The sequence below is a fragment of the Pipistrellus hanaki genome (genome assembly GCF_964339955.1).
Source record: "Pipistrellus hanaki genome assembly, chromosome: 2".
NCBI lineage: Eukaryota > Metazoa > Chordata > Mammalia > Chiroptera > Vespertilionidae > Pipistrellus > Pipistrellus hanaki.
The window spans coordinates 72,310,835-72,325,823 of record NC_140504.1 but is presented as its reverse complement, the minus strand read 5'-3'; the positions used below and the strand labels follow the sequence as shown (position 1 = coordinate 72,325,823).

At 43.6% G+C, this 14,989-nt stretch overlaps 1 protein-coding gene and 1 long non-coding RNA gene across 12 annotated transcripts in view; one reads left to right on the top strand and one right to left on the bottom strand.

Annotated features, from left to right (window-relative positions):
- The window catches only part of ST3GAL6 (ST3 beta-galactoside alpha-2,3-sialyltransferase 6), an 80,249-nt gene continuing 65,260 nt past the window's right edge, over window positions 1–14,989 (bottom strand). For all 11 annotated transcript variants that reach the window (XM_084875490.1, XM_084875495.1, XM_084875493.1 and 8 more), the window contains 5 exons: window positions 7,402–7,497; window positions 5,947–6,133; window positions 5,702–5,839; window positions 2,130–2,282; window positions 1–919 (listed from right to left, as the gene is read on the bottom strand). In XM_084875490.1, coding sequence (XP_084731616.1) covers window positions 833–919; window positions 2,130–2,282; window positions 5,702–5,839; window positions 5,947–6,133; window positions 7,402–7,497 — 661 coding nt within the window. In that variant the 3' untranslated portion in view covers window positions 1–832. The remainder of the gene's footprint in view (window positions 920–2,129; window positions 2,283–5,701; window positions 5,840–5,946; window positions 6,134–7,401; window positions 7,498–14,989) is intronic.
- LOC311618196 overlaps window positions 2,831–14,989 on the top strand; it is a 31,401-nt gene continuing 19,242 nt past the window's right edge. The window contains exon 1 of the long non-coding RNA XR_014794269.1: window positions 2,831–2,848. This is a non-coding gene — a long non-coding RNA (uncharacterized lncRNA). The remainder of the gene's footprint in view (window positions 2,849–14,989) is intronic.

The following is a 14,989-nucleotide window of genomic DNA, read 5'->3' as shown; positions in this document are numbered from 1 at the left end:
TTTATTTACTTGTGTAATAAATTTTTCATCTTTCTTAATTTACTTCAAATAGTAGTTTTAAAAGTTAATGAATTAAACCAGACAAAACATAAACTTTAAGAATTTTCTCCTTGAGCATTTCTTACTTAGCTTTCTTTGTATAAACTTTTTAAAAATTTCTTCAACATAATGCAGTCATCAGATTTTAGTAATTATACTCTTTGGTTATTTACTCATCTAGATAAAAACTTAAAACTAAAAAATACTATCTTCATTCTACCTAATTACTCATCATAATTGTGGTTTAGTTAATTGCAAAGGGAGAGCCTAATTATGCCAGTATGACCTTAGATTTCTATAACTGTCCACACTGCGGTATTCAGAGCTGGTTTAAACTTCCAATCAGATTCCTTAAAGACACTAAACAAGTCAGCCGATTATAGACCTGGCGTGCTTCCAATTTGCCAAATCAAGTCACAACCACGTGCCAATTCCCCACCATTTTATAGTAGCCAAATATGTCATCTTATATTCAAATTTGTTGCAGTCAACTTAAATCCCCTTATTAGGAAGTCACATCCTTTCAAAGTCTAAAATGAAAAAACGGAAAATATTTTTAAAAACACAATGCAATTACAACTTTACCCTGACATGTTAACTCAGTATCTTGGTTTTCATAAATTAAATATATTTACAGAAATTAAGCTGGTGATTATGAAATCACCAGGCAGCAACAGACTTAATATACATAATTTCTTGACAAGTACATCCAACGTTTTTTTAAAATAAACTATAAATTGCCAGTATAAAAATAAAACTAATACTGTCAGCATTATCTTCTCTGTCCGTAGGGTCAATCTTGAGTCAAATTGATTACAAAGTTCTTTTCTATAATGTCCTTCAAAAAGAGCTGCTCTGCAGTCACGTTGTGATATGCATTCTAAAAGACAAAAATAAACTAAAATCACCATTTATCCCAATCGCGACAACAGCAATAGAATCTAAAACTTCTGAATGAAAACTTGAAGTATAACAAGTGTCACGGGCTTGCATTAACCTTTCTAATTTATTTGTCTTTGCTCATTTTTGTGCCAGAGCTTTCCCTAAAGCCCACTCTTTCCACTCAACCCAGCACGTAGGTAAGAGGCTCCGTCACATCATCATCTGGTCTGCTGAATCATGGTGGAAGAAACCAAAATTGTAAATCCAAACGGGTTGGTTGTTGTTACAAATGCATCACCTGGAACTCAAGTTCTAAAAAAATGGTTCTATTCTGTTGACGGGCATCCTAATTTTAGGAAGGTGTTTTAGCGTGTTGTTCTGAAGATGACTAATAATGCCAAATGTGCTGCAGGAGAGATTAGGGCTGAGGGGAAGCGAGCCTGAAGTCTGTCCCCAGCAGCTAACTCTGCAACTACTCAAGTCTCTGCCACACGTTGTGGGGAAGACACAAGTCAGTATCATCATCTACCCTGACATAGCACTGGGCGATGACGGGGGGGACTGGGATTTCATGGGATACAGCCATATACATTATGGAAAATCACGTTTCAATATTAAAAATGTACAGATAATGTTTTAATCCTACCACTTGTGCTGTGCCACTAATCTAAGATAGAATTCGGAAAATAGGAAGTTCCTCCCCAGTCAATTAAATTAAAAATCTGAAAGATCCTGTCTGCTGCCACTGATCCTTAATTCAAGAGAGGCATGAGCTAGTGTCAAAGATGACAACCTTTCTGACCATAAAGTTTATTTCATGGGGTTAAAATGTTATAGACCTTGTCTACTTAACTGGAAAAAAAAAATACATGAAAATTATTATGACATGGCAATGCTTTTAGGTGAAAATGCAATATTTCCAATAATAGGCTATGTATATATTTAAGTTGTGCAAATAGGACACAGTACCTAAGATAAGGCTTGATCCCTGTATGGGTTGTCAGTACTTGACAATAACTGAGATTCTCCCAAGGGTCGAGGCCTACAAATTGGGAATTGCTGTAGTTGAGAACGCTGGACTTGGTTTTGGCATTTGGTAGCTCTGTAACCCCTATCAAGCCCTCAATCTCTCAAAAGTTCTTTGCCAGGTAAAATGATAGGGTGAGAAGAGAGAAAAACCAACGATTGTAACAAAGTATCTGTATTACCTTGCTCATCAAGGACATGGTGGCGTTCCCATAGTAGTGCAAAGGACTCTTGAGGTCAGAAAAGTTGTATCTAAAGCCAGCGAGATGGACTTCGTGACATATGTGGAAGGCCAAGGTGATGGCAATAATTCCTGTCGTCGGGTGTTTGGGTTTCTGGGGAAAACGAAATTTTTTCTCTGAAAATCCAAATGAGCTATTTGTTCCCAAGGCATATATGGGAGGCCTAACCTTATGAATCTTGTCATTCAACTAGTTCTAGGAAAAGGCTGACTTTAACCAAGTAACTGCAGTGATAAACTGTACTACCCTGTTTCCCCGAAAATAAGACAGTGTCTTATATTAATTTTTGCTCCCAAAGATGTGCTAGGTCTTATTTTCAGGGGATGTCTTACTTTTCCATGAAGAAGAATACAGTACACATTTATTGTTAAATGAAAATAAAGGAAATTTATAACCTGTATACGGTACGGTAGTTGTCAACACAAACCAGACAAACTGTGAATCCTACAGTATCAAGAATTTACTCATTTATTCAATGACAATCATGTCATCATCATCTGGAACATCATCATAACAATCCAATTCCTGAATTTCCTGGTGAATTTCTTGTGACTCCATTTCTTTCAGAATCAGTGGACCAAATCTCTCATGTTTAGCCTAGGGGGGCCTTATATTTCACTCAGAAGGAAACCTGTAAGTAGGTCTTATTTTCGGAGGATGTCTTATTTTCAGGGAAACATGGTAGCAAGTACCTGACTGGACAACAAGGATTCCAGATATACACAGAGTGTCGTCATCAGCCTCAACTGGATCCCTATTCATTTACAAACAGAAATTCTACATCCCCTTCACATGTGCAACTACTAAGGGAAGTGCTGTCTCAGCTATTTGACAGGAGGATCTTGGCATTCAAAGTTGCTATGCTCAGTAGGATGGCCTTCAAAGGAATAAACAAAATATGTCAACGTTTTATCAACAATTCAAGATTTCCTTTCGGTCAAATATTTTCAGATCCCAGGGACATTATATTTGATTATGGTTTTGAGGAAAAGAAAAACAGTAAAAATCAAGTAAACAGCAGAAGGCAAAGAAAGCCTGACAAACTTTGGTGTAAGTTTTCTTGCCCCCAGCACTATTGTGAACAGATGCTGGAATAGGAAGTTAATGGTTGGATTAAAACCTAGGAGTCACCCAGCTCACTGATCCATTACTGTTTGGGGCTCTTGTACCTCTTAATGCCATATACTTCCTCTTACCACTCCTTAGAGTACTTCATGGTTATAATCATTTCCTTACGGAGACAGACAATTCTCCTGCAGCTGTCACCCACAGAACCTATATTGTCGCCTGACAATCCTAATCCTGGATAAAGCCACACCCAAGCAGCAGAAAGGGCGAGAGAAAACATCTTACTTGCCCGATTGCAAAACATACTTGCCTGGTTGCATGTTACATTTATGACCAAAGTTTCCCCGAATAAATATCCATACCTACTCTCCAAGATGACAATTGTATACCTCTCTATGCTCAAACAGCCCTAGCCTCCTTCCTACTTCAACAATCGAACCCTCATTTTTCTAAGAAAACGAGCAATCGCACAAAACCTACATCTTCCCAACTCCAAATCTACCTTCATCTTTACCCAGCTTTTCAGGATTCACTTCTCTTACAGGGACCGGATGGCCCGTTTCTCCCTACAGCCAACTTCTCATGAGGGCACTATACCACATCTTTCAACTATCAATAGTTTGCTTCTACAGTTACCCATTGTCTGCCCTCAGCATCAATATTTTCTTTTACTGAATCATTTCCTTCACCATAAAAACATCTTAAAAAACAAACAAAAATTATCCTTGATCTTACATTCCAATCATTTCTCTGCTTCCTTTTCTAACAAAACCCTGTTACAGATTTGCCTCTGCTGCTATGTACATGTTTTATTTAATCCATTTCAAACAGGTTTTCTTCCTTTCTTATTCTTCACTCATATGACCTCCATGTTTCCAGAACCAGGGTTTATTGTTTGTGCTCAGCCTCTGAACGGCATCTGACACCATGTCCTACCAGAAATTTAACATATTACAACTAGTCCAGTACCATCTCTAAGTAAAACCAAGGTCTTCCTCTGCTTTTGGAGTTAGGAGGCCACCTAAAATAAAAGAGATAATGCCTTGGCTGGTATGGCTCAGTTGGTGGTGTCCTGTGCATCAAAAGGATGCTGGTTCGAATCCCAGTCAGGGCACACACATGGGTTACAGGTTTAACCCCCAGTAGGGGGCGTGCAGGAGGCATCCAATCAAAGTTTTGCTCTCATATCAATGTTTCTCCCTCTCCCTTTCTCTCTAAAAATCAATAATTTAAGAAGAAAAAAATTTTAAAGAAAAGGGTTAAACCTGATCATACCTCTCTTAGGAAAAATTATCTGCCTTTTCACCTCAGAATTACTAAGAATCTGCTTTTTTCTCAATACCAAGAAATAGGGTTTAAACATAAGATATTTATGGTTTTTTGACTTGGGGATTCACTTTCAAGCAACTATCCTACAGAAATCATGTAAGTGTGCAGAAAATCCCTAAAAAAGCACATGTATTTTCATGTCACTTATGAAAGAAAAAGCTGGATACAAACCTAAATGTTCTAAACAGGAGAATTATTAATTAGGTGGAGGGGAAAATAGAATATTATCTATTGGACGGACAAAATGTTATGTTTTTAAATGCATAGTAAAGTCTAGAAGGATATAAAGCAAAAATTCTTGTGAGATAATGTGAGTTATTGAGGAAGGAGAAATATGTCCTTTTAAAAATATTTCTTAGTAATTTCATTTTTAGCCTGTAATTCTTTAGAATTGTTTTTATCGTGCCTAAAGAAAAGATACATGAGGTGTGTTTCTTGGGCCTTTCCCTGATTACAAAAAGTAACTTGATTACACAAGTTACCCAGGCTTCAAATGGAAAGCATCTCTGCCACTGGACTGATCTAGTCATTATTGTTTTCTAGGTGTTATACACAAACAGGCCTGCAAAAGTCACAGTCAGGGAGATTTCTCTTAACTAAAGAATTGGGAGTTTTAAGAACTGTCAATATTGCTGTAACTACCATTTGCTGAGAATTCGGTGCCCATGTCTCCTGTGACTGCAGAAGTATTTCTGGGCTGCCTTACTGTCCTTGCCTTTCCTCTGGTTTCCCTGTGGGGTTTCTATAGCAGATTGCTTGAGACCACTCCTTTTAGCTGAAAGCCATGCGTTGTCCTGAAACTAGTCCTACTGCTCAGAACAGCCTGATCCTCAGTCCTCTTCCCTCCCACTTGACACCCCTCCTCCCCCCACCCCCTGCAGAACACGGGAGAGTTGCAAGAGATGAACCACCTGGGCATGCAGATGGAGACCCCAGAAAGGCCCCTGCAAGGGCAGGAAGAAAGCTTCACTAAAGATTCTTGATCTTGCTAACTGAAAAACATGAAGGTAATATCCACAGGTTCCTAATCTCACTGACCCAGGCGAGACCCCTAAGGTTCCCCTATTCTACTCCAGCAGGATCCTTAGTTTGAACGTACCAAGGAAAATACATACCTGATTTTTGGGAAACACTTTTGGGAAATTAAGCAGTTCATAAGCTGCTGTTCTGATAATGAAAGGATCTAAGATTCTGATTTGATATGGTTTATAGATCAGGTTTAAGGCTGGTTTTTTCCAAAAACCATTAGTGTTCTGAAATAAAGCAAGAATACAGAAAATAAAACACTGTGGTTGTCTTTTGTTACAGAAAAAAAAAATAATTAAGGTAATCAGAAGGGAGATCAGTTTTGCCAACTTACTATGTTGCCACCTGTCAACAATTCCCACAGCCACTTTAAATCGTGCGGCTTAAAAGCAATGAGAATCGCTGTGGTGTTAGGATCATTGTGTTTGGGATCTGAAAAAACAGATTCTGGATAAAAAAGTCGGAAGGTTGTTCTTCTCCCAACTTCCTCTTCGTGTCCTAAAACGGGACCATTATTCATCCTGTGGACAGAAAAACACACAAGATATGTAGACCAAGTGCAGTCTGAACCATTTCCACCAGTTCCCAGAGGTGTCTGTCCGACAAACATTTGCCATGTGGCCATTGCTCTTATGGCACAGGGCAATCAATCAGTCTTCCACACATAAGGGCCAAGGAAATAATTCCCTTTCATAGATCAGCTGCTTGATCAAAGCAGAAACTTGCATTTGTATTTTAAAATTTGTTTGGCATTACTGGTAATTCAGTCTTACCTCCAGGGAAACTAAGGCAAATAAAAATGGGAACATAAGAACCACAATAGTAGGGTTAAAACTCAGGAGGAGGTATCCCTGGTTCCTTTATCCCCATCTCTGCTCATATCTAATACACTAACAAATCTTGATAACACTACCTCTAAAACACGTTCCATCTATCCAACCTTTTACCTCCTCTGCCCAGACCACCCTGATCCAAGTCCCCATCGTTTACCTGAACACAGCAGCCTGCCTGGCCTCTTCATTTCCACCCTTGTCCCTCATACTCCACTGTTCAGGCCTTTGCCAGGCTCTTAAAGATAACCAAGTCAACTGCTTTCATGCTTAAAAATCTTCAAACGTTTCCTGCTGTACTTAAAGTAAAATCTAAGCCCTCATCCTAGTTTACAAAGTCTAAGCCCAGCTTACATAGCCTGCTCCTTGCCCACCTCTTGAGCTTCCAATGGCACCCCTCTTTCCCAGCCTGCAGCCCTTCCACCTCAGTGGTTTTCTTGCTACTTCTCTCAAACCCAGATCACAGCCTCCCAAGGGCCTGTGGTAAACATTCTCTCTGCCTGCATTGCCTTTCCCTGAGCTTCATGGGGCTGGCGTGGACTGTGCACTCAGTCCAGCTTAGAGGTCTCCTCCTCAGGGTGCTAATCCATCTTAAAGTAGCCACCCAATCATTCTCTATCATCTATTTTTAATTGTCTGTACGGTATTTATTATTATATTTCCTTATTCAATTACGTTTTTCTTCCTCTCATTAGATTATATGCTCCACAGAGAAAGAGAGCCTTGTGTATTTACTGCTGTGTCCCCTGGGGCCAGAACTACCTGGCATATGAAGGGGATTTAATGAGCATGTGCTAAGTGAATGACCTGAAGTCTTGAGCCAACAACCGAGAGACAAGGTTGTGTAATGTACTTAGAAATATCAAAGCAGCTCCTCCGCCTTTTAAAACACAGCTGTTCTAAAGCAGGAAGCCACGTTTTGAAACAATTCCAGTTTAGCAAGTGAGAAATATATTTACCTTATTATTACATCATAGGAGTCAATTCTTTCTCCTAACGTCTTGTTCTTCAAAACTCCTCCATTACCAACCACCACGCACCTTTTGCACGGCACACTGTTGGGTAGACAAGGGGGAGATTGAGCCATCTGTGACAGAATTAGTGATTCCCACACCCATTCATACTTTCAGAAACCCAAAGCCACACTGTATTTGTTGCACAAATAGAAAAAGAGCCAATTATGACATATATAGGTCTAAGGATGTAACACAAAGGTACAAGACTCGAGAAGAACATTGCCTAAGAAGTGTATTGTCATCAGCAGCTATTAACCCTTATCAGCCCATACACAAATAAGTTCCCTCATTTGAATCTCATAACCACCCACAGAGATAAGTAAGCTGATAGTTCCATTTAACAAATAAAGAAGTTCAGAAAACTAACATTTCAAAGTCATACTCCAAAGAGAGAACTTTGGATGGAATTTGGATACAGGTCTTTGAACTATAGAAACCTCCTTAGACACAGATTTTGCATGTTAATACTGATGTGAGTGTATTTGTTACCTATATATACATTTTTTGTCCTTTATTTTTTTCTGTGTCCCTGGGGTTTTTCTTTATTAAGGTATTATGTATGTGTCATTATCCTCCCATTGCCCCCCATCTCCCCACTCATGTCCTCACCCCCTAGTGTCTGTGTCCATTGGTTAGGCTTATATGTATGCATACAAGTCCTTTGGTTAATCTCTCTCCCTTCCCCCCATCCTCTCCTGCCTTCCCTCTGAGGTTTGACAGTCTGATCAATGCTTCTCTGTCTCTGGATCTGTTTTTGTTCATCAGTTTATGTTGTTCATTATATTCCACAAAGAGTGAGATCATGTAATATTTATCTTTCTCTGACTGGCTTATTTCGCTTAGCATAATGCTCTCCAGGTCTATCCTTGCTGTTGCAAATGGTAGGAATTCCTTCATTTTTACAGCAGCATAGTATTCCATTGTGTAGATGTACCACAGGTTTTTAATCCACTCATCTGCAGATGGTCACTATGTTTTACCTGAGATTCTATCATAGCTCTGATTACTGCTATATCTTGTAAATGTGGAGACAGACAGATGGAATCAGATGAGGACAGTGCAACTTCCTTGTACCTGCCCAGGCTCACTTAAATTCCAAACATGTACTGGTCGTTGGAGCTTAACCAATACAAACTAAAAATTCACTCTCTGTTCTTGGTGAAGGGCTGAAAAGCAGGACATGAAGTGGGACTTCTATTGCTGGCTGGGATCGGCCGAGGACCACGTATTGTGTACTGTCAGCTTTCCACAAACAGCCTGTCCCATCTTTCTCCTCCACGCTGCCCCCTGCCCAGACAGACCTGGAGAAATGACAAAACAGATCGAGCCCTTCTTTTCTAGGGGACAAAACGATGGAGGGGAAGACTGGTGAGACTGCCTTCATGACATGGAAGTATAGAGAAAAAATTTCCTCTAAGAACTAGGAAATCAGCAGACCAGATGAACTGGTATCTGCCAGGCCCTTAGGAAATTCATGAGAGCAAAATTGCACAAATGCTTAGAGTAGTTAACTGCAGAGAATGCAGAAGTACAGGAACCACTGCAAAGAGCCAAGCATTGGCCTTGTCAGGTTAAGAAGAAACAATACACATTCCTATATGCATGAGATTACCTTTTTGACTGAGAATTTATTTAGCTCATCTAGTTTATGTTTTTAACGCTCCATATTTTAAGACTATTTTTACATGTTTTAATTTGAAACTCTTAGCTCCCAAAGTTAGAGTCATGTCCAAATCAGTGTCTACTTTGTCACAAAAACAAGTATTGCAGAGTTTCACAGGTGGGAAGGTCTGATGGGCGTGTCCAACAGGCTTGAGGACCTGCCCCACACCTCCACCTGGGCATGTCACAATGCATTCTAGGGATGTTTCTTCTAAAAATGTCTGCCTTTAACTATGAAAGTAACGCCTCCAGGTGCTTTTCTATGCACGCTTGACATTCATCCTAATTCCAGGAAGGCAACCTCATGTGCAGCAGGTGGAGGAGCTGGGAGCCCCAGTAAAGGGAGCGCCTCCCTCTCCAGGCGAATGGCTGTCGTCCTCCCCAGGTCCTCCCCATGAATGCTCTGCAAGGGGCAGTTCCCATACACAGGCTAACTGGCCTTTCCTTCCATAACTTCCGGGTCAGCTTAATGCAAATTGGAGGCTGCATTTTATTTTATTTTTTAAAAATATATTTTGATTATTTTACAGAGAGGAAGGGAGAGGGAGAGAGAGTTAGAAACATCCATCAGTGGAAACTGGTTTGGCTCAGTGGATAGAGAGTTGGCCTGAGGACTGAAAGTTCCCAGGTTCGATTCAGGTCAAGGGCATGTACCTTGGTTGCGGGCACATCCCCAGTAGGGGGTGTGCAAGAGGCAGCTGATTGATGATTCTTCTCTCATCGATGTTTCTACCTCTCTATCCCTCTCCCTTCCTCTTTGTAAAAAAATCAATAAAACATATTTTAAAAAAGAAAAGAAAGAAAGAAACATTGATCAGCTGCCTCCTTTACACTCCCTACTGGGTATGTGCCAGCAACCAAGGCACATGCCCTTGACCGGAATCAAACCTGGGACCCTTGAGTCCGCAGACCGACGCTCTATCCACTGAGCCAAACCAGTCAGGGCTGGAGGCTGAATTTTAAAGCTGGCTCCACCACCCCAGTGGAATGCTGAGCAGACAGGCCGATGGGGAGGAAGTGGCTGGGAATGGACAGGATGGAAATGACAGCTCTGTTCCTGATAGATAACATCCAGTGGGGTGGAGGAGGCTTCTCTACAATGATGGTCACTAGACTAGTTCTGTCCTTTGAATGAAGGCTGGAGGCCACTTCCCTGTCAAAGGCCACTTCCCTGTCAAAGGCCACCTAAGGCCAGGTGGCCCGGGGCTACCCTTTGGCAGTCTCTTTTTAAAAATTGATTTTAGAGAGAGAGGAAAGGGAAATAGGGGGAGAGAGAGAGAAAGAGAGAAGTTGCCTCCTGTATGTGCCTGACCAGGGATCGAACCCCCAATGTAGGTATGTGCCCTGACCTGGAAACAAACTCGAGGACCTTTTGTGAAACAGGATGGTGCTCCAGCCAACCAAGCCACCAACCAGGGCTGGCATTAACGGCTTCTCTGCAGCTGGTGTTCACAGTGCCGCCAAGACTCGGAAACGTGTGAGATGCCCATGCACGGTCTGAACCACACACCTTGCAGCTCACGGCTTCCCTCTCCCCGGCAGATGCCCACATACGACTAAAGGAGTGGTTCGTCCTCTCCTCGGCTTCATCCAGGTGGTCCAGGCTCCCGTTCTTCCTAATTCCTGGGGTGTGAAGCCATAGCGTGCAGGGTCCCTGGAGTGACTGTAACTTCACCACATTTAATTAGCACGGCCTTCATGCACAAATAGCCGCAGTGAACGTGAGTCTCTAGGGGCCAGAATAGTGTCACTTCTGTTTCTGTATTCTCCGACCTAAGGCATCCGACTCACAGGCTGTGCGGTTAGAAACCGGTTTGGTTGTTACATTCAGTGTGGCAGTCACTGTCCGACTTTTGAGACTGGAGAAACAGATAGCGGTTCCTCCTTTCCGCATCCTGGAAGCAGGGAGGGAGAAGCACAGGCCCCAAACCGCTCATCTGGAAAGCAAACTCACTCCAGGGGGCCTGGCCCTGCTAATGGAAAACCCGGGAAGCTGCTGATAGTGCAGTGTCAGAGGTTACACTCCCTCACGGAGAGGCCGATCCAGGAGAGGCACCACCTCATGCAGAGGGAGACAGCAGTGCCCTCATGTAGAGAAAGCGAACTTGAATTGCCCATTTCACATATCTGCAGCCTTTATTTGTTGACTGCTTCCTGGTATTCATTTTCCCCTTCAGCAGCATCATATGATGATTCGCATACATCACTCCACCTTCAACAACCTGTGGCAGTTCCCACTGCCTCGTGCCTTGCTACCGAGCCCTGCTTTCATGAGCCTGCCAATGGTTGGTCTAGAGGTGGCCCTGGGACCCGTCCCTGGGCGGTAAGACATAAGGAAATCTACTGGATGCTCTGGAAAAGATTTTACTCCCAGCAAGAGAATGACTGAGCAGAACCCCTTCCTTTTATCCACCCTTTCCTTTCTGCTCAGATAACACTGTGTAATGACATCAAGTTAGAGCAGCTGCTGTTTCTTGCAACGAACAGGAAAAGGCAGGGAGGGCCAGAGATCCTGCCACCTCCCAACAGTTACCCATATCTGACTAAAGGAGTGCCCACACCCACAGCTGCTCCACAGAGGCGCAGGCTGTCCGCAGTCCAGCTGTACAACGCACCATTCAGGCGCTGCACGTGTGAACTGGTGTCCCAGGAGCCTGCAGTCCAGTCTGTGCAGCCGTAAGCAGCCACTCCCTTCCCCTCCTTACCACCCGCCCCACCTCACCTCGCCTCGCCTCGCCTCAGGCCAGAGAACCCCAAGCCTGCAGATCCAGGAACCACATACCTAAGGGATGTGGGAGTTAAAGGTCTGCTTTGTTTTCATCACATTTACTCAGGACGATAGTCACTTGCAGCCCAAAGATCCCAAAACACTGTGCAGTGCCCTGCGGGTGGAGCCCTGACTGCTACCGTGTTTCCCCGAAAATAAGACATCCTCCGAAAATAAGACCTAGCGCATGGAAAGATAAGACATCCCCTGAAAATAAGACCTAGCGCAACTTTGGGAGAAAAGATTAATATAAGACAGTGTCTTATTTTCGGGGAAACAGGGTAGTTGTGCTCCCCCTCACAGCATTCCCGGGGCCGTGGCCCCGTGACCTCCTCACCTTTCACCCCAGGCTGCCCTTTTGTGAGTCACCCCCCCCTGAGGCCTTCAATGTTGTTATTCCCTTGCACGGGACCATTTTCTCTAGCACGTGTGCGGGATGTCTACAGTTCTACAACAGCTGGCTGCGTCACTGCTGCGCCCTTCACCGCACACACTCGCCCTGCTGCTAGAGAATCACAGCCTTCCCTCCTCTCACGCCCCCTCCCGGCTGCAAGTGCCGCCATGACAAGAAACCCTGCACACCAGCAGGGTGTCCGGAGTTGGATGCAGGTGTGGATGCCTCTAACAGAGGCCGGCTCTTTTTAATATGTATTAAATACCCAATAGATCGTTTCTTCTTTTGAAGTTGTCCACAAAGCCACATGCTCGCCCCGGCTGGCTACCAATCTAACCAGGCTCTGCTGACACTGACCTCATGGATTCTGCCTGGCTAGCAACCTGGAAGCATTCACGAAACCCCGCTCATTTAGCACAGGTGCTTCTGTTAGCTGAGATGTTTGTATCTGGTTACTCTGACCCCCTAGGCAGGACTCAGTCTTCCGGGACCCAGCATGCTTCCAGGATGGGATGCTGGTGGGTGGGAGTGGGGAGCGAGTGCCTGCCTTTTAAGTGGGAGCTGAGACTGTGTGATTTGGGGTTGCTGCTGCTCTGGTTGTGGGAGAATGTACTCCCACCGAGGAGAGCAGCAGTCCCGGGGACCAGCGTGCAAGCCGGTGCTTAGAAGCTGTACATAGACAGCCGGGGAGTGCCAGGGCTTTGCAACATGGGCACATTTTAAGAATTGCTTTTCTGTGGTGAGGGTCCCTTAATGCCATGGTCGGCAAACTCATTAGTCAACAGAGCCAAATATCAACAGTTCAACGATTGAAATTTCTTTTGAGAGCCAAATTTTTAAAATTTAAACTTCTTCTAATGCCACTTCTTCAAAATAGACTCACCAAGGCCAGGCATGTGCCCTGACTGGGAATCAAACTGACACTGGATGATGCCCAACCAACCGAGTCACACCGGCAGAGCAGGATACAGGTAAAATGTCAAGGGAACTAGAGCTGCGTCACTCCAAACGGTTTGTCCCAGGCACGGCCGCACGGTGCCCTCTGAACAAGGTGCTGTCGAGGTTAGAAAGGAAACTAGGTCACCACCACCACCCTCTTTTTCAAAAGCTTTTTGTCATTGAGATATAATTCGCATGGCATAAAACTCACCATGAGAAACAATGAGATCCAGTGGGTGCTGGCATATTCACAAGGCGGTGTAACCACCACCACTATCAAACACGGAGCGTCCACCGCCCCCAGAGGCCCCGGGCCAGCGGCAGGTGCGTGCCTCTGGCAGCCACTCCTCTACTCTTTGTCTCCACAGCCGTGTCTGTTCTGGCTCCTCTGCACGGAGGGAATTGTATAACATGTGGTCCTTTGTGACTGGCTTCTGTCATGGCTCATGTTTTCCAGGTTTATCCAGGTCGCAGCATGAGTCAGCACCTCATTCCTTCCCACGACTGAATGACAGCCATTACATTTGTTTAATTTAAACGGGCATCCGTTTATTGACCTGCTCTGCAGTGGTCGGGCATCTGGGGCTATTATGAATGCTGCTGCTTTGAACATTGATGTGTAAGTCTTATGTTTCCATGTGTCTTCAATTGAAGCTTTCTATTTTGAAATTATTCCAGACTCACAGAAAGTTGCAAAATAGTCCTGAGGAGCCCTGCACACCCTTCACCCACTTTCCCTGGTGACACTGACTGAGCTGTTTCCTATTGAAATTGGCATTGCCATAATGCACATGCGTGGTTCTGCCCTCCCTCTTTTGCATGAAACCGAGATTCAGAAACTCAAAAAATGTGCCCAAGGTCATAGAGCAGTGAGTGCTCCCCTCACCAAGTACCAACCCCTCCTATTTAGAAGACTCCATGCCCCCACCTCCTCACCCTCACCCTCTGCCATACAAACAATAGCCTGTTTTTCAAGCTATCCTTTTCTAGCAGATTTTCAGTCCCCTGCTGCCAAAGTTCTGGTCTGACAGCTGATCTTTAATAATAAAAATATAATATGCTAATTAGACCAGACAGCCAGAAGACCTTCCTGGACATCCTTCTTGACGATCTTCCGGATGAAGCCAGGGCTGAGGGCCGAGCCCCTTGCAAGAATTTCGTGCATCGGGCCTCTAGTATATCCATAAAAGAAGGAACATGAAAAATACCCCACTATAATTGTTTTTAAATAATTTAGGTGGTGGTAGAACAACATTGTGAATATACTAAATGCCACTGAATTGTTCACTTTAAATGATTTATGTTATGTGAATTATACCCCAATTAAAAATATTGTTTGCCAACGTTTCTGGGAGACTTGTTTTCTTTCCCAAACTGGGCAGGACCGGCTGGCACAGAGGCAGCCCTGGGGAGAAGGCCAGTTCGCACACTGACTCTGCCCGCGCGATCTTATCTGCAGGGTGAGAGCTGAGGGGAAAAAACAGGTTCTGTGGTATCTGTTCAGAGAAGAGTCTATCCAGATCAGGCATCTTCAAGGGGATAAAGAGAACCTCTTTAACATATTTGTGTTTTCAATGAACTGACACGGGTACTCTGGGGATGTTTTAGTTTAACCCTGTGACCCATCTGGGTAAACATGGTTTGAGGCTAAGGAGGAAAGCATAAGCTACATTCAGTAATGAATGCGGCAATGGGATGCCCTGGAAGTCCTAAAGAATAGGACCAAAAGGATGAACAATTTCCGAATTCTCTTCCCCTTCCCTCTCAGG